Source organism: Lepus europaeus, chromosome 22, assembly GCF_033115175.1.
Source record: "Lepus europaeus isolate LE1 chromosome 22, mLepTim1.pri, whole genome shotgun sequence".
NCBI classification, from domain to species: Eukaryota; Metazoa; Chordata; class Mammalia; order Lagomorpha; family Leporidae; genus Lepus; species Lepus europaeus.
This window is the reverse complement of record NC_084848.1, coordinates 31,179,672-31,204,570: the sequence shown is the minus strand read 5'-3', so window position 1 is coordinate 31,204,570 and position 24,899 is coordinate 31,179,672. Positions and strand designations below refer to the sequence as shown.

General features: G+C 39.6%; 2 protein-coding genes across 2 annotated transcripts in view; both read right to left on the bottom strand.

Annotated features, from left to right (window-relative positions):
• Positions 1 to 1,918: 1,918 nt before the first annotated feature.
• Positions 1,919 to 16,412, bottom strand: LOC133751515 (cytochrome c oxidase assembly protein COX16 homolog, mitochondrial). The gene is given in 5 exon segments (XM_062181595.1): positions 1,919 to 2,100; positions 2,102 to 2,182; positions 6,332 to 6,394; positions 11,007 to 11,078; positions 15,772 to 16,412. Coding segments are annotated over 5 exon segments (315 nt in total). The 5' UTR covers positions 15,841 to 16,412; the 3' UTR covers positions 1,919 to 2,070.
• A 1,513-nt stretch (positions 16,413 to 17,925) lies between these two features.
• Positions 17,926 to 24,899, bottom strand: part of SYNJ2BP (synaptojanin 2 binding protein) — a 41,996-nt gene continuing 35,022 nt past the window's right edge. Inside the window, exon 4 of the mRNA XM_062181594.1 lies at positions 17,926 to 24,050. Within this exon, the coding sequence (XP_062037578.1) occupies positions 23,910 to 24,050 (141 nt within the window). The 3' untranslated portion in view covers positions 17,926 to 23,909. The remainder of the gene's footprint in view (positions 24,051 to 24,899) is intronic.

Genomic DNA, 24,899 nt, shown 5'->3' with positions numbered 1-24,899 from the left:
TGAGCATACTTATTTCCAAATGGTTACAATCCGCTCCTACCAGAGGCACAGGATTTTTCTCCAATATGTATCCCCACTATGACAATCTACTGGGACTCCTGGAGGTAAAATTCATAATTTCCTTAACCCCACAGGCTTTTTTCTCTCACGTGAGTCCATTCTCAGTCTCCAGCAATTAGTCAATTACTTTTAAGTATTCCTATACAATGCTGCCTACAGTGGTGGTTTCTAGACAGACTCTCCTCCAGGGAAATAGTGATTCTCTGTTCTTTTCTATGTCTCCAGTTTTCAGGAAAAACCATGATGGTTTGTCCCATGACATGTCAATTCTCTGATGCATCAAAGAGCTGATTTTCAGCTTTTCAACTTTTTTGTTAGGATGGTATGACTTCCAAGTTTCTTACATGTCAAACTGAAAATCAGACGTCCCTCATGCTGCCTTTAATTTTCCAGACTGCTTATAGCATTTTACATATCAGCAATGTGTAACAGATCTAGTTTCTCTATATCCTTGCCAGCATTTGGTATGATCACTAATTTTTTATTTTAGCTGTTCTAATAGATGCACAGTGATTTCTCAATGTGGTTTAAATTTGTATTTTCCTAATGGTTAGTGACATCAAACATCTTTTACTTGTGCTTATCATCCATATAGATCCTCTTCAGTATAATGTCTCATTGTTTTTTGTCTATTTTCTAATTGAAATTTTTAAAATTTTCCAAGTTCTTTGTATATTCTAGATATGAGTCTTTCACCAGACACATGGTCTACAAATATAATCCTCAGTACATAGGTTCTTTCAATCTTTTAACAGAGTCTTCAGGAAGCAAAAGTTTGTGATTCTGATGAAGTCAATTTGCAAATTTTTCTTTTATGATTTTTTTTTGGGTAAGAACGTCTTAACAAGAACTGTTTGCTAAGTCCAGAACACTTTCCACTATGTTTTTTACTAATATTTTCATAGTTTTCTTTTGCATTTAAATTAATTATACATTTTTAAGATAATTTTTGTGCAAAGAGATTCAGATGAAGACTTCTTTTTTTTAGCCTCTAAGAAATCCCATGACTTCCATGGTTAACTTACATCTTACAAATCATCTCTATCACAAATTATCTCCACTAGATAAATCAGCTTACTTTCCATGTTGCTAACACTAGCCTACTAAAAGGAATACAGATTTTGATAGGACAGGAGTAGATTTATAATATTTTGCCAACTGTCATAGGAATATTTCAGTTGCAACTTTAGATGTCTGGAATTCAGCACGAAAATACCAAAAAGCAGGGAAACAAGTGAAAAGGAGAAAATGAGATAGAAAAAAATTTAACTTCCCTCAAGTCTACCCTTTTGCTTAGAGATCAGATCATAGCAAACTCAAAGTTAAAAACAAACAAAAAGCTAGAGGGTCAATTTGCATGCAAATTATACTAAGGCATAAAGCATATTTCCCAAATTATAGTAATCTGTAGATTACCTCAACAAATTCACCTTATATGCTTATAATCATATACTACCACATGATTTTTGGCTTACCCAGGAATAATTTCGTTTTCTTAACATGTTTAAAGGTATAATATAATCATCAGGTGATGCTTTGTAGACTACTTAGCCCAGTATGTGACATATTATAAATGAAACAAACTCTTATTAGATTGTTATCACTATTGTTTTCCTACAGACATGTGGTATAAAATCAGTTTGACTTTAATATGAGAATTTGGATCCAAACCTACTGTTCTCATTAGCAAGCATAGTAAAGTAACAATGTTGCCCTAGTGGCTACTGGAAAAGGAATGTGGATGGCAGTCAAAGAACGGAATCATTTTTTTGTGTAGTATTCACAGCTTTACTGAAAAGTGTAAAATACATAGAGACAATACTGTTATTTCATTTGCAAATTAAATAGCTGAGAAGTATAGACTAGAATATGACTTTTATCAAAATTATCCACTATCAAAATTATTCATATCCAGTTTTCTGCAGAATTGGGATTTTTCCCACTGGATTAATAACATATAGTGGGAAGTCCAACTGATAACATTTTCATTAAAAAAAAAAATCAGAAAAATCAAGTTTTCTTAAGGATTTCCGGATTTTTGTCCTTGGAGGAGGTCAGGATCTTCCCAAGGCCTGGGTCCTCGAATATTCTTCCAATCATCAAAAGTAGAGTCCTTTATTTTCTATTGAACCACAAAAATGAAAGAATACATATTAGTAAAGCCCCACAGCTTTGCTTAGGACATTGCTGAATGATAAATGAAGGAAGATAATTCACCGGGCCCTCAATTATAACTTTAGCAAATAAATCAACTGCAGATCATACGTAATAATTGAAGAAATGCCTTACTTCCCAGGATTTAGAACTTTTCTTCCCTGCCATTGATATTTTAATGCCCATCCTTTCCTATATAGTAATAAAATCAGTAAAATACAAAGAGTCTATGCACCTTATTTTTGAGAGCACAAAGAAAGGGAAGACTCTGGGCACACAAGAGTGTAAATCTGAAGGCTGAGCCAGCATGGTAATGACTAAAGGATGAGCATGGGTGACAGCAGAGAGGAGCAAAGGCACAGATCCTAAAGTCTTCTAGAAGGAAGAGAGACAAAGATGCCTTGTCTTTGCCAAGATATAAGTCTAGGCTTTAGAATGAAAAAACTTTCCCCACAGCTACTCTGCGCCAAACCCTTTTGGGCAATCAAAAATAATTTCAGCTACAGTTTGGATCATCCTGCCTTCACTGAGCCTGCAGTGTCTGTCTCTCAAGCACAGGAAAGAAGGGAGGAAGAAAAGGAACCACATACACATGGGTATACTTCAAAAGTTCACGGAAACGGAATCAAAAATAAACTTATTCTGATGCAAAGCCTTCTGAAATCCGTTCATATGCATGGTCTTCAAAACTTCATGGAAAATGCATATTAAAACACTGTGCATGGATTTCAAAATGGTTTTGTACCAAAATAAACATATGTCTTGGGCCTGGTGCTATGGTGCAGCGGGTTAAAGCCCCATCCTACAGCGTTCACATCCCATATGGGCACTGGTTCGAGTCCCAGCTGCTCCAATTCCAATCCAACTCTCTGCTATGGCCTGGGGAAGCAGTAGAAGATGGCCCAAGTCCTTCTGCCCCTGCACCCACATAGGAGACCCAGAAGAAGCTCCTGGCTCCTGGCTTCAGATCAGCTCAGCTCTGGCTATTGCGGTCATTTAGGGAGTGAACCAGCAGAATGAAAGACCTCTCTCTCTTTGGCTCTACCTCTCTCTGTAACTCTGTCTTTCAAATAAATAAAATAATTCTTTAAAAAAAAAAACCCATATGTCTTAATTCTACTTTTCCAAGAACTTTCAGAAGTACTCTCATATTTCTTCACTCTTTTGTTGCTGACCTGACAGTAACTTTTATGCATCTTCTATTTTGAATATTCTGGAATAACTGAATAAGCTAGCAAATAGAAGCAGAGAAAACACAAGATAGTGTATATCCAAATACAGGCAACATGGTATTAATTTACCTTAGTTAACACTTGGATTCTAAGCATTAGTTTTTTACTAACTAGTTGGATTATGTTAAGCAAGTGATTTAAGCTGTCTGGGCATTAATTTCCTCAAAAGTAACAGTGAAAAGGGTAGATCACATAATCTATATTGGTTTCCTTAGTTCTCAAATTCACCTTTTTTTTTTTTTTTTTTCTGGACAGGCAGAGTGGACAGTGAGAGAGAGAGAAAGAGAGAGAGAGAGAGAAAGGTCTTCCTTTCATTGGTTCACTCCCCTTATGGCCACTACGACTGGCGCTGTGCCGATCTAAAGCCAGGAGTCAGGTGCTTCCTCCTGGTCTCCCATGGGGTGCAGGGCCCAAGCACTTGGGCCATCCTCCACTGCACTCCTGGACCACAGCAGAGAGCTGGCCTGGAAGAGAAGCAACCAGGACAGAATCCGGCGCCCCGACCGGGACTAGAACCTGGTGTGCTGGCACTGCAGGTGGAGGATTAGGCTAGTGAACTGTGGCACCCGCCTAAATTCACTGTTTTTTTTTTTTTTTTTAATTTTTGACAGACAGAGTGGACAGTGAGAGAGAGACAGAGAGAAAGGTCTTCCTTTTGCCGTTGGTTCACCCTCCAATGGCCGCTGCGGTAGGCGCGCTGCGGCCGGCGCACCGCACTGATCTGATGGCAGGAGCCAGGTGCTTCTCCTGGTCTCCCATGGGGTGCAGGGCCCAAGGACTTGGGCCATCCTCCACTGCACTTAAATTCACTGGTTTCTAAAAGAATTACAATGAGAATCTAGTCCCAAACCCTTCATAACATCACTACTGGCACAGTATGACTATTTATATGAATGGTCTTTATAAAGTTCATATAAAAATGCATATTATTAAAAAAACATGGATTTCAAAACAATTTTGCTAACAAAATAATCTTTTAATTGATTCAATTCTCCATGAACTTTCTGGAGTACCCTCTGCAAGTAGCACACTACAATTTTTACCAAGTTACAGAGAAGCAGTAAATGAAAATCCTGTGTAATTTTGCTTATAGTTTTACAAAGAATCTGCAATAAGTATATTTGGAGGAATAAAATTCTGTTAATATGCAAGAAGAGGGTAAAGTATTTTCAAGTTATGAAATCAGCCTCAGTTATGAAGTTTTTAATTAAAGAATAAATTTATTCAGATAACAGAAGGTAAATATGCTTCAGAGAAACAAAACGGCTCCTGGATGAGATGCAGAGTTGGCAGAAGAACTCACAGTAAATTCGGGCCAGTCTTCAGAGATCTTTTGAAAGGAAGATTCCAGCACAGGCAGAGGGACTAAAACGTGGGCTGTTAGGTGCTGGGCAAGACCACCGAGATCACTGTTCAACAGCCGTCTGCTACAGCGCTGACTGTGCAGCAGGTGAAGTAATGCTGAGGAAAAGCAGTCAGGAGTATTGGATGTTGAGCCCACCAGAGTGGAGACTGTTCCTCACCACCTTGTTGTTACCCTGACACCCAGCTAAGACACTTTCTAACAGGATGCTCTTAAGGAATAAAAGATTATGCCCAAGAGTAAGACTTTTTTAAACACATCTCAAAATTTAAAACCAAGCCCTGACAAGATTCCCTGGGTAGACAGGCTGGAGACCGAGCCCAAGAGGGGCCTACAAAACCCTGTGGCCTTTACATAGATTCTCCTTCATAAAGCACAAAAACAAAATAAGAAAAACATCGCTATCCATCCATCACCAAAAAAAAAAAAAAAAAAAACAACCCCACAAACACCAATTCAAGGTGACTGGACAATAATTAAGCTTCTGCTAAGATGAAAATCAAGACTCACCAGAAATCTCTTCACTGTGTTATTCAGGGTCCAAACTTTCAACCAAAAATGACCACATATATAAAGAAGCAGGCAAATATGGTCCACTCCAAAAAGTGAGCAAACCAGAAAAGATCAAGCGTGTCTTCCCTCACACATGTGCTGATAAACTTTTTGATTTCTGCTAATCAGATGATCTCATTTCAATTTTTATTTACATTCCTATTTTATTTTGAACATCTGTCCATGCTAAAAAATGATACTTATTTTTCTTTTCCTCTATATTCTCACATGCTTTGCCAAAGTTCCTACTGATCAACTGAGCTGATAGACTTTTCATATTGATTTTGAGGTGCTATTCATATTTAAATGAATTAATTAGCCATAATAAGATGAAAATATTTCCAGGATTTCTAATTTGATTTTATTACATCATTTTTTAGGCTGAACGCCTAAAATTTCAGGTGTGAAATTACCAATCTTTATTTTTATAGCTTTAGGTTTTGTTTAATACTAGGCTTTTCAGACTAAAGACCACAAAAAAAAGTCTCCAGTTTTTTTCTCCCAGGATTTTTAGCATTCTGTTTTTTATTAAAAATTTCCTGGTCTGTCTGAAATCTACTTATTCACTGTAAATGAAAATGGATCCATCCTTATTTTCTTTTCAAATGACTATATGCAGGTTGAATATTACTAACCTGAAAATCTGAAATTCTAAACACTCTGAAACACAAAACTTTTTGAATTTTGATAAAATAGGAAAAGATTTCAAATTTGGCAAACATTTTATTAGGGATGTTCAATCGATAAAGTCTGCAAATATTCCAAAGTTAAAAAGAAAACAACACTCCAAAACCTGCAATGTCTATGGTCTCAAGCATTTCAGGTAAGGGATAGTTAATCTGCAGTTTGCCAGATACCATATATTCGAGATAAGTGATTTCTTCTGCACTAGTAACAACTTAAGTTTATTTTGGGGAAGATCACTAACTAGAAAGATTATTATAAAATAAAGGATAATAACATACAGTACCTCATATTCTGACTCCAAAGAAACTTTATTCATTTTCAGTTTTTTTTCCAATTCAGGATCAATCTGTAGAAAAGAGATTGGAATCATAAATTATTTAAATCTGCTAGATTCAGTTTTTAATTTTGAAAGTTACAGAATGGATGGCTAAGATAGTATGTCCAATACAAACATGCAAAACCTCTACCATCCACTCCAACTACATAATCAAAACTAATGTAGCACCCACTACCACAATGAATGTACCACTACAGCCAACAGTAGCTAATATTCACTGGACATTTGGTATATGCCAGGCATTTTGATACAAACTACCTTGTGTAATCCTCACAAAGCTTGTATTGTGTTCTTAAAAGGACAAAAGTAAAAATAGTACCCATAAAGTAAAAGAGAAATAAAACAGACTACATTTAAATTTAAGAAATTTGTTCATCAAAAGATACTACTAACGAAGTAAAGACTAAAAGGTTTATAATCCAGCATGCATAAAAAATTCTTAGAAAACAGCAAGAGGGGGCCTTTACTTGCTGTGGCCTAGCAAGTAAAGCTGACGTCTGTGGGACCAGCATCCCATATGGGCACTGGCTCCAGTCTCAGCTGCTCCCACTTCCTATCCAGCTCCTGGCTAATGTGCCGGGAAAAGCAGCAGAAGGTGGCTCAAGTACTTGGGTCCCTGCACCCATGTGGAAGACCCAGAAGAAGCTTCTGGCTTTGGACTGGCCTAGCTCTAGCTGTTGCGGCCATTTGGGGAGTGAACCAGTGGGTGGAAGATCTCTTTTTCTCTGTAACTCTTCTTTTCAAATAAATAAATAAATAAATCTTTAATAAAAAAAGAATAACAGCAAGTTCAAAACTCCAGCAAAAAAAAAAAAAAAAAAAAAAAAAAAAGGGCCACAGAGCTGAATAGACATACCACAGAAGATATATAAAATAGGAAATAAAAATGGTCAACAGACATAAAAAAAGTGATCAGCCTCATGGAAAATTGAAATTCATATCATAATGAAATAATAATTGATAACATACCCAACAAAATGGCTTAACAACAAAAAAACAGGTAGGTGTCATGGCCCAGTGGGTTAAGCCACCACTTGAACACCAGCATCCCAAAACCAAGTGCTGGTTGGAGCCCCAGCTACTCCAATTCCCATCCAGTTTCCTGCTGATGTAGTGAATGATGCCACAAGATTTGGGTTTCTGCCACCCACGTAAGAGATTTGGATGGAGTTCCAGGCTCCTGTCTTCAGCCTGGCCCCAGCCTTGGCTGTTGTGGGCATTTGGGGAGTGAACCAGTGGATGAAAGATCCCTGTCATTCTGTCCTTCAAACAAACATATAAACAAATAAATCCTATAGAAAAAAAACCAGACAGGACTAAGTATTACTAAGTTTTTGAGGTGGTAAGAATAACAAACTTTTGGTAAGAGTACAAACTGATATAACCACTTTGAAAAACAGTTTGGCGTTATCAAATGAAGCTGAAATATGATACATATACCCTATGACCGAGCAACTGCTTTTCTGTACAAGAGAAAATTATACAAGAATGTTCAGAGCACCAAATAATTCTCAGTAGCCAAAACCACAAATCACTCTGAATGCCTATCAACAGTAAAACAGATAAATAAATAATGCCATAATTTGTGGAATACTATTTAGCAATGAAAAATCTTGGGGTCAGCAAAGCATGGCCCATGTAACAAATATGGTCCAACCCTTATTTTTGCAAATGAAGCTGTATTTGAGCTTATGTTTATCTATGACTGCTTTTGTACTTTACCAACTGAGTTGAGCAGCTGTGAGAACTCAAAGAGTCTAAAATTGAAATCTGGCTCTTTACAGAAAAAGCTTGCTGATCCTTAAGAGTTAAAATACAGCATAAGTAGTCCCGGTCGGGGCACCGATCCTGTCCCGGTTGCCCCTCTTCCGGGCCAGCTCTCTGCTGTGGCCAGGGAGTGCAGTGGAGGATGGCCCAAGTGCTTGGGCCCTGCACCCCATGGGAGACCAGGAGAAGCACCTGGCTCCTGCCATCGGATTAGCGCGGTGCGCCGGCCGCAGCGCGCTACCGCGGCGGCCATTGGAGGGTGAACCAACGGCAAAAGGAAGACCTTTCTCTCTGTCTCTCTCTCTCACTATCCACTCTGCCTGTCCAAAAAAAAAAAAAAAAAAAATACAGCATAAGTTATTGGCACAGATACTGAAGGAATAACCGTTGGGAGAGAAAACTAAGCATTGGGTTTGGGATTGTCACATGTCATATGTCATGTTGTCAGGTGGATAAAAACAGGATGTCCGGGTATTACAATATTTAACAAACAATTAAATGAATAGTTCAGAACTAAAACAACACAGTAAATCAAATCACAATATTCAAAAGATGGCTTTAGTAAAAGATTGGACACAGCAAGTGGCAGGTTTAGAGACTAGAAGATAAAATAATAGAAAATATACAAATTAAAGTACAGAAAGAAAAAAGAATGAGGAATAAACAAAACTTAAAAAGCATAATAGAAATATTATGTCCATTATAGGAGGTCAAGAGATCCAGTAACAAAGTTTCGCCTTCTGTTTATCCACAGGATTTCTGGTTCAGAAAAATGAAACTTTATTTACTTTTATAGATCAATCAAGAAAACAATGTAACATTGAATGTTCTTGTTAGCATGGTATACAAGCTAATTCAGCAGCTGCTATTATAGATTGAGTACTGGTTTTTAGTGGAAAGATGAGTACTTTGTAAGTACTTGCCTTTCTCATCCTGCATCTGAGAGACTGTCTTCAAATGTTTTCACATCCCTGTCTCCAATATGCCCAATTTCAATTCTTCTTTGCATATTAGGCTATAAGTATGCTCTGTATGCTATTTATCTCCCTAATCCAGTTGTATGTGTCTTTCTATCTGTCATTAAAATAGAAGTTATTTGACTTTCTATTTCAGTGATGTCTGGACCATATTGGTACTGGTATTGTAACTGCTATCATTTTATTATCTGAATCTTAGGAAACATGGACTTGTATCTATAATACCCCTTTACAAGGCACAACAGACAGGTAAAGCCAAAGATTGTTACTGCTCACAACTGCAATGTACTTAAATTGCACACTTAAATTGCAGTACTCAGTGTGGTGAAACAATGGATGATCCACTGTAGAGGATTTACAGTTGTTAGCAGTCTCCAGTCTCAAGCCCTGTTGACTTCAGCATTCTTGTCCTTGAGACCCCACCTTTACTTCAAACTCTTCTAGCACCATCAACCCCAAACAATCTTATCATCTCCATCCGTAAGGACAACAGTCATCCTTTCAGGCTCATTTCCACTGTTTGAACTCAACCTCACCAGAACACTGACTCTTAACTTCAGCTTAGTTTGATTTCTCAACATCAACCAACCCCAATCTCTCAGTCTCAGTAGGCCTTTCCTTTTCATCTTCCTCTTATAGACCTGACTTCATTCTCTTAACAATATTCTCGACTTCAGCTTTAAAAAAATTATCTATTTTCAGTTTTATTTGGAAGGCAGAGACAGAGAGACAGAGAGACAAAGAGAGATCTTCTATCCATTGCCTATACCCCAAATGCTTGCAACAGCCAGGACTGGGCAGAGCTCAAACCAGGAGCCCAGAACTCAATCTAGTTTTCCCACATGGACGGCAGGGACCCAAGCACTTGGGCCATCTTCTACTGCTTTCCCAGGCCATCTGCAGGGAGCTGGATTGGAAGCAGAGCAGCAGGGACTTGAACTGGCATCCAGATGGGATGCCAGGACTGCAGCAGAGGCTTAACCTATTTCTCCACAGTGCTGGCCCTATACCTCTTTTCTTAAAGGGAAAGAGAAAAACTCCTTGATAAACTACTTGGGATGCTAATTAAAATCTTTTAACAAAGTTTAAATTGAAAACTGTTAGCTGAAGTTATTCAGTGAGACTCAAAATCTGTTCCCTCATAAAAACCAATATATTCTTTTAAAATTTAATGTTTATTCTAATACCTACTAGTGTTGGTTTCTCTCAAACTACAAAATTAAGAAAATTAAATAGGCTTTTTTTAATTATTATTATTTGACAGATAGAGTTATAGAGGGAGACAGAAAGGTCTTCCTTCCGTTGGTTCACTCCCCTAATGGCCGCTATGGCTGGCACTGCACCGATCAGAAGCCAGGAGCCGGACACTTCCTTCCGGTCTCTCATGTGGGTGCAGGGACCCAAGCACTTGGGCCATCCTCTGCTGCCCTCCTGGGCCACAGTAGAGCTGGACTGGAAGAGGAGCAACCAGCACTAAATACTTTCTCCGCAGATTTCTCTGCCCTAAAATAGAGTCTCTCAGAGCATGATTGGATGCTGACTGAGAACAGCAGCATGTCTCAAAGGAAGCCGATTTGATTTTGTTTCTTATCTTTCCCAGGCTCCTGGCTTTGGGCTGGTCCAGTCCTGGCTGTTGCAGGCATTTGGGGAATGAACTAGCAGGTAGATGACTGATCTCTGTCTCTTTTTCTTTGTCTCTGTTTTTCATACAAAATGAAAATAAAACAAAAATTTTTTAAAAAGAGCACAAAGATCATACAATCATAATTAGCTTTGAAAAGCAAGACAACCTCAGACTGTGTGGTGCTCTGATTACACACTTCCCCTAAGCCATTACATATACAAGATACATATCAAACTCCAATTAGAATTCTTACTTTAATCTTCACAGCATCATATCGGATTTGTGAAAACTCACGAAGACCAAAAGAACCTCCAACAATCAGCAACTGAAAAAAAATGAAACAATCAAACAAAATAACAACACAGAATTCAGTCTATCCATAGATCACTTATGTAAACATTATAGACAGATTATACAAAATCCTACAGATTATTCTTCCTGGTGAGTCACCATTCATCTCTGCAGAGTAGATGGAGTACATACAGGAGATACACATATTTACAGAGGATACATTCTAAGATGTCCATACATGCCCAAAACTCTAAATACTATGTTTTCTCTATATACTAAGTATTTTCCCATACCCACATACTCATGATAAAATTTAACTTATAAATTAGGTATAGTAATATATAAACAACAATAATAAATAGAATAATACTGTAATAAAAGTAATTTTTAAGCAGGAATTATTTATTTCTGAAATTTTCCTTTTAATACTTTTGGATTGTGGTTGACTATGAGCAGTAACTAAAACTGTGGAAAATGAACCCTCGGATAAGAGAGCATAACTGTCTCAGAAACATTAAAGCACATCATGACCTAAAACAAAGTCAGAACACCACTGCTGTACTTGACCTGATGGTTAAAATGACATCATGACCAGCATTCTATTATTTGAACCTTACAACAGACCTATCAACTGGGTGTGTGTGTGTGTGTGTGTGTATTAGATGAGGAAATAAAAGCACAGCCAACTAAATGATTTGCTCACTGTTAAATTAAATTTGACATTTACTTGTCTCTTTATTTGGAGTTCTTATGTAACCTAACTTAGTAGGTAAAAAAACAAAACCTGATCAACTTATGAGAGCACGTACAAATAAAGTAAATGTCTACTTGTATCTAGCTTTTGTACATTACTTCCTATTTACGTCTGCAAATACCCATTGCCCATGTTGCAGAAAGTAGCTCCCTGAACCTCTTCTGGTTCTGAGTGTTGCCTGATTTATGAATCTTCCTTGCACAAATAAACCCAAAACCTACCTAGTTTTACTCCCTCATGCTAAAGCTGCAAAAGTCTAAAAAAAAAAAATAAAGTTTGATCCTTACCTTCCTTTTTACATCAATATATTTATATTATTAAAGAAAAAATATAGTAAGGTATAAAACATAACATATAAGCCTATATAATTTTGAAGTTGGAAATAGCAACAAAACTTAAGTCTACGAATCTCAAACCCAGTAAGTGGGACCACATAAAAATTTTAGCAAATTCTACCCTGACAAAAAAATGAACTTAAAACAACAAAAAGCAAGGACGATCAAGAGAAATTTCTGTTATACAAAGCAGCTAATATCTGCAAGGTCAATATATAAGAATTGTTTGTGTAAGTAAAATAAGTTATGTCTCTTAGCTTCAATAAAAAAGATACACCACTGCCTTTCCTACCTCCTCTCTCCTTTTACTCATCCTTCCTCCCATCATAAAGCTGGAGTACCCTACAAGCTCACTCTTTATACCTCTTCTACCTATTTCCAACCAATACCGAGTCCCAAGGTGATGTGATGCAGTTCCACAGATTTAAGCAACCTCTATAACTGAGCAACCTCTAAATGTACATTTTTAATGGAAAATATTACATTGAACTGAAAACCTGCCTTCCTATTTGACTTCTTCTCTTGAAAATCTAATAGGTAGGGGCTGGCATTGTGGCACAGTGGGGTTAAGCTGCCACGTGCAGCACCAGCATCCCAAATGGACACTGGTTCTAATTCCAACTGCTCCATTTCTGATCCAGCTCCCTGCAATGGAGGATGGCCCAAGTGCTCGGGCTCCTGAACCCATGTGGGAGACCCAGATGAAGCTCCTGGCTTTGGCCTGGCCATTTGGGGAGTGGGGAGTGAACCGAAGACGGGAGATCACTCACTCACTCCCTTTCTCACGTTCTCTCTGTGTAATCCTGATTTTCAAATAAATAATCTTTTTTAAAAAAAGATCAAAAAAGTACGATAGGTATATACACTTCAATATGAAAGAATAAATCATGATATTTACTTCAACTCCCTTTCAGTTCTAACCTGCCTCTCACCAATTTTCATATACCAATAAATGTCAATTACATTCATCCAGCTCTTCCAGCCAGCTTCTTTGGAATCACCTATAGCTCCCCATTCATATCTCACACACAAGGTACTTCAAATTTGGCATAGAGCCATAATGCTGCTTGGAAAGACTACATCCCATACTGGAAAGCTTGGTTCACATCCCAGCTCTGTTCCTGATTCCTGTTCCTGCTAATATGCACCCTAGGAGGCCTACGTGATGGCTCAAGTAGTTGGGTCTCTGTTACCCAAGTGATAGACTCATACTAAATTCCTGGCTCCTGGCTATAGCCTGGAGCTCTTGTGTCAGCTCTTGTGGGCATGAGAGGCTGCTGTGGGTATTTGAAGAGAGAAAAAGTAGATGGATCTGTCTTTTCCCCTTCTCTGCCTTTCAAATAAATAAAAATTAAATTTAAAAAGATGCAATCAAAGTTTTTAATCAATGCTCACAGAAATTGGGATTAAGAATGAGCTTATTTAGGTGCAAAATTCTGAAATCCATGCAAAGGCAAGAAAAGTAGTATTAGCAAATGGTTGATAGTCCAAGTCCTCTTCTATATGATGTTAAAGATTTATATAAAGTATTAATGTTTATCCAAGAGAGAAAGCAATATCAACTTAAAATGAATGTAATATAGCAATAATGGCATATTTGATTTATTCACAACAAAGAAATACATCGTGAGTTCTTTCCAGAAATGTCAAATTTTACAGCACTGAACAAAGCATTTTCCTCTATAAAATTACAGACAGGCCGAGGGCTCATATTGAGAACCATGGTCCCCTGGGTCTCATATAGACAGAGAGCAGACGTGAGTACCATAGCTGGAAGAAAATCACTGTGGCACTTTGCACTTTGGGGGGGGGGGGGCTCTAGAAGGTACTTCCATGCATAGCAATTTTAAGACCTTGGTTTGACAATTTTGAAAGATAAGAAACAAAATCAAATTGGCTTCCTTTGAGACATGCTGCTGTTCTCAGTCAGCATCCAATCATGCTCTGAGAGACTCTATTTTAGGGCAGAGAAATCTGCAGAGAAGATAGTATTTACATATGCCCTGTCATTTACACAAATATATTGGCTATGATATAAAGTTATTTTTAAATTTTGAATTCATTATCATTTTATTTGAAAGGTAAAGAGACAAACAGAGATCACCCACCCACGATTCACTCCCCAGTTGCCTGCAATGTCCAGAGCTGGGACAGGCTGAAGTCAGGAGCCTGGATCTCAATCCAGGTCAGCCATGGTGGTGACAGGGACCCAGTCACTTGGGTCATCACCTGTTGCCTCCCAGGGAGTGCATGAGCAGGAAGCTACAACTGGAAACAGTGGGGAGTGAAACCCAGGCACACCCACACAGGATGCAGCATCTCAAGCAGCAGCTTAACTGTTTCCCAAATACTCATCCTGAAATAGTCATTTTTAAACTTATAAAAACTGACAGTTCCCTAAAGATGATTCAAAATTCCAAGTCAGCGGGCCGGCGCCCTGGCACAGTAGGTTAATCCTCCGCCGAAGGCACCGGCATTCCATGTGGGCGCTGGCTCTAGTCCTGGCTGCTCCTCTTCCAATCCAGCTCTCTGCTATGGCCTGGGATAGCAGTAGAAGATGGCCCAAGTGCTTGGGCCCTTGCACCCACATGGGAGACCTGGAAAAAACTCCTGGCTCCTGGCTTCGGATTGGCGCAGCTCTGGCCGTTGCGGCCATCTGGGGAGTGAACCAGCAGATGGAGGACCTTTCTCTCTGTCTCTTCTCTCACTGTTTGTAACTCTCTCAAATAAAATAAATAAAACCTTAAAAAAAAATAAAAATTCCAAGTCATCAAAGATGAGTGAAAAATATCCATTACCTTTCTAAAGTCACTTCTTCCCTTTAGTCCTGCTTAAATGCAAAAGCTAGTAACTTTACCTGTACTAACATTCATACCAAGGTAATACACTGCTGTGTATTTAAAAAAAAAAAAAAGATAAAAAAGCAAACAGCCTTTTTTACTTTTTTTTTTTACCGTGACTTCAAAGCTTTCTGAAACCAAATAAGCTGCCCATGGCAAACCAGCAGATCAAATGAGTTGTGCAGATCCCAGCTGCGGTTGGTCTTGTGTCAGCGGCCTGAACCTGCGGCCTCCCGACAACGTCAGGCGACTCAGTATAAAATTCCCTGCGGCTCCGTTAAGCATCACAGCTGCTTTCAGAGCGCTTTAGACGCACACATTAGCTATACCACAGCGAGCACTTGTGGGCTACTGCCGTGCCGCAGGCGCCGTGCTAAACATTTTATTCACAACGCCTTATTTGGCGCGTCAAACCTCGGAAGGATTACAGCAGTTCACAAACGAGGACGCTCAAACGGGGGGGACACCAGAACCTGTAGAGTTAAGTTACCGGGCGGGGGATCTAGCTCCTCCACTCCGAGTAAACACACCCATTCCGGCGATCCGGGGAACGGGGGCGGGGCGCAGGGTGGCGAGTTCCAGTTCAGAGACCGGACTGGCCGTAGGGAAGACCCCACGCTCACCAGCGCGCAGACGCTGGCCGGGGGCCGGGGAGAGGGGACCCGAGCGGAGGGCTGTGAGACCGCCCCCAAGTCCGGACTCTCGCCCGCCCGCCCGGCCGGCCCGGGGTCCGTCCACGCTCTGCCGAGGCCCCACCCCTTCCGGGACCCGGCCCCGCACGCTCCTCTCTCCACTTACCAACATGGGGACGCCGTACCGAAGGGTCTTGTTCTTGCGCAGGGCGCGCATCACCGCGGGGGCAAGCATGGCAGAGCTCCCCCGCTCACCTAGGCGCCCTTCCCTGCACACTCCCGCCCGGCGCGGGACGTCCGCCACTCACCTCCCTCTCTCTCTCCCTCCCTCCGCAGTTCCGCGCACGGTCCTCCTCGCAAAGGCCTCCGCCAGCCCAAAGCAATCGATTCATAGCAACAAATTCGCGCGTCCGCACAGAAACTGTTCCGGAACTTTGGTTCCGGAACACCCGCGTACAGTTGTTATTTGGGAACTTGAATCCGGTTCTGGGTCACCAACAAATTGATATGGAAACCGGTGCCTCACTTCTAGCTTCCTCACTTCTGCTGGAAGTTGTCAGAGGCATAACAGGCAGCTTACAGAATCTTTTAAGATATTGTTGCTTTAAGCCACTTAGTTTTGTAGTGGTTATGTAACTGATAATTGTGTCCATGAGGGGAAAAATGGCCATTCTACATACACAACAGTTACAGACCAGTAACTTGACTCTAGGCATGAACTTTGCTTACTTAAGCTGTGTGACAGCAATGATAACCAATACAAACTATCTTTACCTATTAAAGTCAGCTAGATGCAAAATGAACTTATTCAACATTCTGTTCTGACAAGTCCTTACTCATTCTATGGCACAAACCTATTTCTCTTCTGTGTATCCTACACAGGGGATGGAAGATAGTAAATGTTTGCAACTGCACTCAAACATTGTTTAAACAGGATGGTACTGCTACTGTCATTGTTATAGGACATTTAAGTTGGTATAATCAATTTCCCATTATCCATAATGGGAAGTTGTGACAGCATGGTTTAATCATGTTAAATCTAAGAAACTTTAATTTTCTGGGAGACTGGAAGAGTGGCAGACTCTTCACTGGCTTGAAGTAAATTCCCAGGTCTGGCACTAACTACTGTTGCATCTTCAGCAAGTTAATTTTGTCAGGTTAGTTTATCAAAAATAGGAATATTGACACTGCCTTGCACAGCTGAGAATTTGACATTGGTTGTACAAAAGGGTGACCCATGGCTGTGCCTGCAGTATGCAGCGTATAGTACAGCGTTACGATCACACATGCAGTTTTTTTTTAAATTTTTTTGACAGGCAGAGTGGACAGAGAGAGAGAGAGACAGAGAGAAAGGTCTTCCTTTGCCGTTGGTTCACCCCCCAATGGCCGCCGTGGCCAGCGCGCTGCGGCTGGCGCACCGCGCTAATCCGATGGCAGGAGCCAGGTGCTTCTCCTGGTCTCCCATGGGGTGCAGGGCCCAAGCACTTGGGCCATCCTCCACTGCACTCCCGGGCCATAGCAGAGAGCTGGCCTGGAAGAGGGGCAACCGGGACAGGATCGGTGCCCCGACCAGGACTAGAACCCGGTGTGCCGGCGCCGCAAGGCAGAGGATTAGCCTAGTGAGCCGCGGCACCGGTCACATATGCAGGTTTTGAAGCCAGACTTCCTGAATTTAAATCCCAGCTCTGGCATTTAATAGCTATATGATCAGGACAAGTTACTTAACCTGTCTCACTTATCTTACCTTTAAAATGGGTTAACAGCAGCAGTTATCTTAGTGGTGTTGTGAGGCTTACATAAACACATGCAAATAATTCATAATACTGTCTAGAATATTGATAAAAACTCAGTAATTTTTAGCCGGTTATAATTCAGGGAATGGTTGTAAAAACTGTACTTATTTGAAAGGTGGTGGGAGGTGGAGAGGGAGAGAGAGAATGAATCTCCCATCCGCTGGTTCACTCCTCAAATGCCTGTAAGGTCTGGGCCAAGAGCCTGGAACTCAATTTGACTCTTCCACCTGAGAGGCAGGGACTCCACTACTTGAGCCATCACCTGCTGCCTCTCAGGGTGCACACGGGCAGGAAGCTGGAGTTGGGAAAAGACCTTCGACTTAAATCCAGACATTCTAGCATAGGATCTGCATGTTCATGCTGAGTATTAACTGACGTGCCAAATGCCCACTCTTCCATCTAGTTTTCTGTCCTTTTTTTCATTGTTCTGTCAAAGGTGCTACTCAAAGAAGGTGGCAGAAAAATAAGAAAAAGTAGTTAATCAAGGCTCTCCAAAATGAGGTAAAATACAGGCTGTAAAGATTCAGTGACAAATTCAACAAGTTTTTATTGCATGCTAATATTGGCTAGTTACATTTAGATATACTTTATCTCATCTGCTGTAACTGGTATCAAATAGTAAAAGTTTAAGAGGAATTATAATGGATTTTGATGGCTCTTTTACCATATTTAATCTGTAGTGATATTCTCTAGATTATATGGTATTGTGTCACACACTTGTCTTCCAAGTTGCCATAGGGCATTTATTTGATCTTAGAAACTGACTACTATTTATATCTAGGGATGCAATTTGACTTTAGAAACAAAGTAGAAAGGAATCAATACAAAGTAGGGCTCAAAAGAATGATAATCTTACTACAAACAACATAACCTGGAAGTAAAATGCACATATATCAAGTAATAAAGATTCATAGTCAAATCAGTATTTCAGATATAGGACTAAAATGAGATTCAACTTAGTATCTCCACTTGCAAACCTGTAAACAAGGAAAGAGGATCATCCCATTTTCCAGTAATTAGTCAATGAATTTAATGATTATAGCAAATATAACGTTCTGTAAATGATTTTAGGCTAATGATTAACTTGCCTTCGAAAATGTTTACTAGGGCCAGTGCTGTGGTGCGGTGGGTTAATCAGCGGCCTACAGTGCTGGCATCCCATATAGGCACCAGTTCAAGTCCCAGCTGCTCCACTTCCAATCCAGCTCCCTGCTTGTGCACCTGGGAAAGCAGTGGACGATGGCCCAAGTCCCTAGGCCCCTGCACCTACTTGGGAGACCCAGAAGCTTCTGGCTTCAGCCTGGCCTAGCCCTGGTCATTGTAACCATTTAGGGAATGAACTAGTGGATGGAAAATTTGTCTCTCCTCTCTGTAACTCTTTCAAATAAATATTTAAATCTTTTAAAAAAAGAAAACCTACTTCAGGCCTCTCTCCTTCCCTTTTCCCCCTGTAAAAGCAAAATGTGAACAGTGAAGAAAACTTTTAGAAACAGGAGCTAGTATTTGCTACAACTTGATTCTCAGAAGCAGCAATGCTTTCCTCTAATACAGGTTTTTATGCTATCAAGTGCACTAGGTAAGCAGATCAAGTGCTGTGCATTCTGTAAGCAGACATCAGAAATACAAGAGACTATCGCAGTCAAGAATGTGCCTCCAATCAGAACAGAATTCCTTAAAATACTGTCTCTTAATTGACCTTTTGAAATTGGTGCTGGTCTTAAAGAGATCTGCAGTTAAAAGAGGAAAAGCAAAAACTTATTCTAGATAGCAGCCAACATTACACCTATTTTAGGTGAGAGGCAGAATTTCAGAATTCAATTTCTACTTCTAGATGTGAGGAAAAAATATCTTAGCATCAAGATTATCCACAAATATTCTCCCATTTTCAGATGCTGAGCTCAGAATGACTATTTTATTTTTCTTTATCTGTCCAGCACTTGGCACATAGTTGGCACTCATGAGTTACATTTGCTGAATGAAGGAAAAAATGCTCCTCTGTCCAAAGATAAAATACCTTTAAAACTAACTAGAATGTTTACTAGATCTATATGAAACTACATGAACTCTACTTCTTTTTTTTTTTTGACAGGCAGAGTGGATAGTGAGAGAGAGAGAGAGAGAAAGGTCTTCCTTTGCCATTGGTTCACTCTCCAATGGCCGCTGCGGCCAGCACATTGCGCTGATCCGAAGGCAGGAGCCAGGTGCTTCTCCTGGTCTCCCATGCGGGTGCAGGGCCCAAGCACTTGGGCCATCCTCCACTGCCTTCCCGGGCCATAGCAGAGAGCTGGCCTGGAAGAGGGGCAACCGGGATAGAATCCGGCGCCCCATCCGGGACTAGAACCCGGTGTGCCGGCACCGCAAGGCGGAGGATTAGCCTGTTAAGCATGGCGCCGGCCCATGAACTCTACTTCTATACATATCTGACAGACTATACTTCCTTAAGTTGGTTGATTTCTTTAAATATATTTTTAAATATTCAAATAAATTTTTAAATAACAATGTTTACTGTAAAAAAAAGTCTCTGGTTTACAACTACTGGAATGAATCTCAGAAGAACTCGTATGATTGAATTTGCTATTAGGCCTTTGTCTCAGATTGTTCGGTGGAATCTCTCCACTCCAATCATGATGGTTGCAATACTCTTCAGTTGTTGATCAGTTTTTTTTTTTTTTTGTCTTTATTCAAAGCCCAAACCAAGATGAAAGTGGATGGAGATAATTTTTTAAATGTTCAGAAAGTGCATATATTTAAGACAGAAACATGAGACAGGGCACTTCTATAACAGACTAAGTCTGATTGTGGCTAAGTTACATCATCTCTGAGCACCTTGGCTTTCTCATCTCTTCTATAGATCCATCCTATATTTTTTTCTGTTTTCCTTTTAGTTTCAATCCTCTGTGATTCAGTTCTAATTTAATACATGCACCAAATTAAGCACACTAATAATACACTTTGCTGGAGGTCTATCAGTTCTTAACAAATCAGGAGTGAAGGAATATTCCACTTTTTTACTCCATGTCTATACTTGAGGAAGAGCTCCAAGAGCTGGGCTCTGAAGTTCTTAATTTTAGCTGCAGCCATGTCTCTATGTAATTGAATGTAAATATCATCAGGTTTAAATGCCACAGAATGTTTATGAGCTTGCATACTGGAATCATCTGATGAACTTTATTTTATTGCTGCCTGAGAGTCCTGTTTAATTTGATCTGTAGCCTGGGCATAAAGACTTTTACCAGTGTTCCAGGTGATTCTACTTGACAAAAGGCAGAACGCATCAGCACAGAGCTGTGAATCTCAAACTCAGTGGGGATCAGAGTCACTTGGATTATTTAAAACACAGATTGCTGGGTCCACATTCAAGAGTTTCTGATTCAGGAGATCAGGATGAAGCCCCAAAATTTGCTTTCCCAGGTAATGGTGATGCTTTTGTCCACAGACCTTGCTTAGAGGACCAGTACCAGGAAGGTCATATTATTGATGCTGGCACTCGAGTTAAAATCCTGATTCCATTATCACCACCTATGAAATCTTAGGAAAATAATTTATTCTCTGATCTTTATATCAGTTCTTAAATCTCGAAGTCGTGAGGCATTGACAAGAAGGTCTTGATACAGTTCCTGGCACAGAACGCAATAACAAATACTAACTTCCTTTTTCTATTATACATAGCTACAAGGTGTAATTACATTAAATCAATAGCACACAAGTTAAAACTCTGCAGGAAAAGCAAACAGAGACAACTGGAACAAACAATATCTTATTAGAATTATATATACATAACACAAAATGATAAATACAGAGAAATGTTTTCAGTATCAGGTCTTAAAAATACTTCCAATCAATTTTCAAAATGTTGAACATAATAATTTAGCTGGAGGAACACTAGATATAATCTAATTAGATATAATCTTTAAAGAACATGAGGTTTTTTTTGTTACAACCTGTAATAGATTCTAATACCTCATCTATGATAATAATTTGTTTTCACAAAATCAGAATAATAAATTGAATAGTCTATTTGCCTAAATCATTAATATTTTGGTCTTTAATTTCCAAGAAAACCTAAATCATCAAAGTGCATCAGAATCCATTATCAGCCAAAGCAAAGCCTCTACTAATGATGGAATAGGTGTATTCTAAATTTACATATACCAATAAACAAAAAACTAAATAGCTCTCTTTCCTGCTTGTCATTTGCTTCAGTCTGTGTGTCTCAAGGTCCTCCCAGGAGTTACTGTCCAAATCCTGAGGTGACTTCTGGGAGGTAAGCATGCCCTTTGTGGATGCTGCTACATGTGCCTTCAAAGACAGGGAGGACCTAGAGGTAGTACCTCCACAGTGGGGCTGGCAAAGATGAGAACTCGAATACTGTCAGTGTTTCTCTCTGGAATCTAGATGAGTCCACTTGTCTAAGTAAGTCTCAGGGGGTGCTGAACAGCTCAGGTCAAAGGGTATACATGTCAGGATTGTTTAAAACAAGTTTCTCCCTATATCAACAGTTGATACAGAGCAAGGTCTTACTGGACCTTTTAATCTCAAAACCTTGCCCTTTCCAAGGTAGCCTGAAACCATTACGAGACAGTTTTCTTTTTCTGAATTCCTTAAAAAAAAAAAGATGGTCACCTGCATAACTTCTTTGTTACTGCATCAATTTGTGCTTGGTATCAGTTTTCATTATTAATTACAATTATTAACTTAATGATATGCTTTTAACTTTTTATGAATTAACTATTTATGAATTTTCTTAAACTGTGAGGTCCCCAAGGGTCACCTTAACTTGTTCCTTCTCTATGGGACATTCTCAAGTGCCCTAGTTCGCAGTAACTTTTTTCTTTTGCTATCTTTGATATAAATTTGACACCAACTTATACTGCTCTACCTACGTGGCTAATTCTAAGTATTCTCTTCCAACCAAAACCAAAAAGCTCTTTAGAACGAGGCTATACATTTTACTTCTTTGCAAAAGTATTTGGCAATGCTGATGTTGAGTCAATATTTGGTAAATAATTGCCAGACTGCAGTAAAGTCTTCATAATGTTGCTGTCAGAATGATATAAGGCTTACAGTCTGGCCAGTATATAGACAATTAAAATTATTTTTTAAAAGCCAAAACATTAACCATGGTTGTTAGTCCTCCGTGCTTTAAAACCAACATGGTTATAAGGACATCACATTTTTGGTATTCTCTAGCATCCATATCCTCCTTCTGGGGTTTCCCCATGAAATATCCACCAAATTTCTCTACACCCTGAAACAACAGAAAACTTTCCCTTCCTTTTCCTGAGAAACAATTTATTAATGAAAGGCCATCACCAGTGTTTAGAACTAAAGCTTAGCAGTAAGGCCCTTCCACTGTAACTCAATTAGAAACAGAGTTGATTTCATGCCCCTCCTGGCCGAGATGCAGTTCCTTCTTACAAATTTTGCCTAGTACTAGAAATTTAAAAACATGGTAACTAGCTTGAGAGGGTTCAGGTGCTACCCTGGGAGGCACTGTCTTTTGTCCTTCGAGAGTTTTCTTGCTGGGTTGCTTTGGCCCTATTGTCACAGCCCTGACCACAATCATTCCAGCTGACACTTTCACAGCCCTGTGAGGTACCACAAATGTCAAAAGTGAAGCCCGAGGGTTCCGTATTTATCTTCACTACTGTTATTTATCTTTATACCTGAAAGGTTTTTTTTTAAAGATTGAGTTGAGAACTGGATTATGGAAATTTGCCTCAGTTTCACCACAGCTATTAGGAGAAGAAATTTTGTCCTTCCAAGAACTTTAATTGGTTGAGTGAGTATTTTAGTGCCCTGGACTGGGCATTCTCTTTTAAGGCTCACTCCCTGGTTCCCACTATACATGCTTACAAATATCTCTTTAAATTCTTCAATTAAGGTCATGCCTTAGATCAGAAACCTTGAAACCAGAGCAACTACCTCACCTCTTCAGTTCTTCATAAGGCATTACTACTACACTATCATACATGTATCTGTATGTGTACTTTATATATGTATTTACCTTGTAAAAAAAAAGTAAAAATGCTCTTTTCACTCTTCTTTGTTTAATATAGGCACCCAGGTATGTAGTTAGAAATTAAATAAAGGCCACAAAAATTTCCCTAGGAAGATCATTATAAAGAAAATTCCTTTCTTCCTCTCATATCATACAGCTGGTCTTTGAGGCATGCCAGCTTAGAAATAAAGTATCACCCATGGTGACAGGAAGTCAGGACCTCTCTCTCTTTGGATGGCAGCTGACATTTCTATTAGAAGGCCTAATGAAATATGTATCTCTTCTTTTGCTCTAAGCAATATTTGTTCAGCTTTCCTTCAAAAAATATCTTTACTCTCCCATTAAAATATGAATATTTGGCGATTTTGAACCGCAAAGTTATGGGTGGGCATTGGTCACTTTAAATCATGTGTTGGCTACGTAGAGAGAGAGAAAGATATGGTAGAATGGTAGTGGAGGAGGGCCAGAGAAATGTATCTTCAATGGGAGCACTGGAGGAAAGCAAACTTTTCATAGCTGCTGCCGGTATCTCATGAAAGCCCAGGCTGCCACCATGGTGAGGGCAAACACTGGCACCAGAACCATAGCCATGGGAATGCCACTTGGCTCCCCTTCACCTCGATGTGCAAGAGGTCCATTCTGCACCTGTAACTGGAAGAGAAGGAAAACTGTTAACTCCAGTGACTAATCTATGTTTCCCACCTTGACTCTGGACCACCCAAAACTATAAGCCTCAACCGCTACCCAGTAGAAGGCAGTGATGCATCAGTGACACAGGTTCTTCTGGAAAAAAAAAGCCTGAAAGGGAGGCATTTAACTTTGTTGCACTGCCAACCTAAGGGGACAAGTCAGGTAACCTCTTCCTGTACTGCCTCCATCTTAACTCTATGTGTATCACAATAGGAAAAGGAAGATATAAGATGAAACCTAATGATCACATGGGAGACCAGAATATTACTGGGGAGAAGAGTGCATCTTTTTGGAAATGTTTACTTAGAAAGATTATCTGTCATCAGAATGCAACAAGAGAAGACCCAGGCAATGTCAAAAAAAAGTGTGATATCAATACTTGGAAATGTTTTCCAATTCCCAAAGGCACCCACTCTGTCCTAGATGGAGTCCTGTCCTTCATTCCCTAGTCTGTCATACTAGACAGATAAAGGTCAAACCTACATGGAACAGAGGAATAAGACTCAGATAAATAAATACTAATAGTTATAATCTTCTATTACTTAAAAACATTTGAGGTGTGATGGTCTTTCTTAGTCTTTTTTTTTTTTTCAGGATGGCCCTTTTTGTATCAACTTTTAGTGGCTAAGTTGTAATAATTATGATGCCATTATACTGAAGTTACCGAAGTAACTCTTACCCTTCAATGTGAAAGGCAAAACTGTATGAACTACCTTTTATACCCTCTACTCTATCTCTACATCTTTCATTCATTTCTTGATTAGATGTCCTCAAAGGGCATGCTTGAGAGGAAAGCACGGTTCTTAGGGC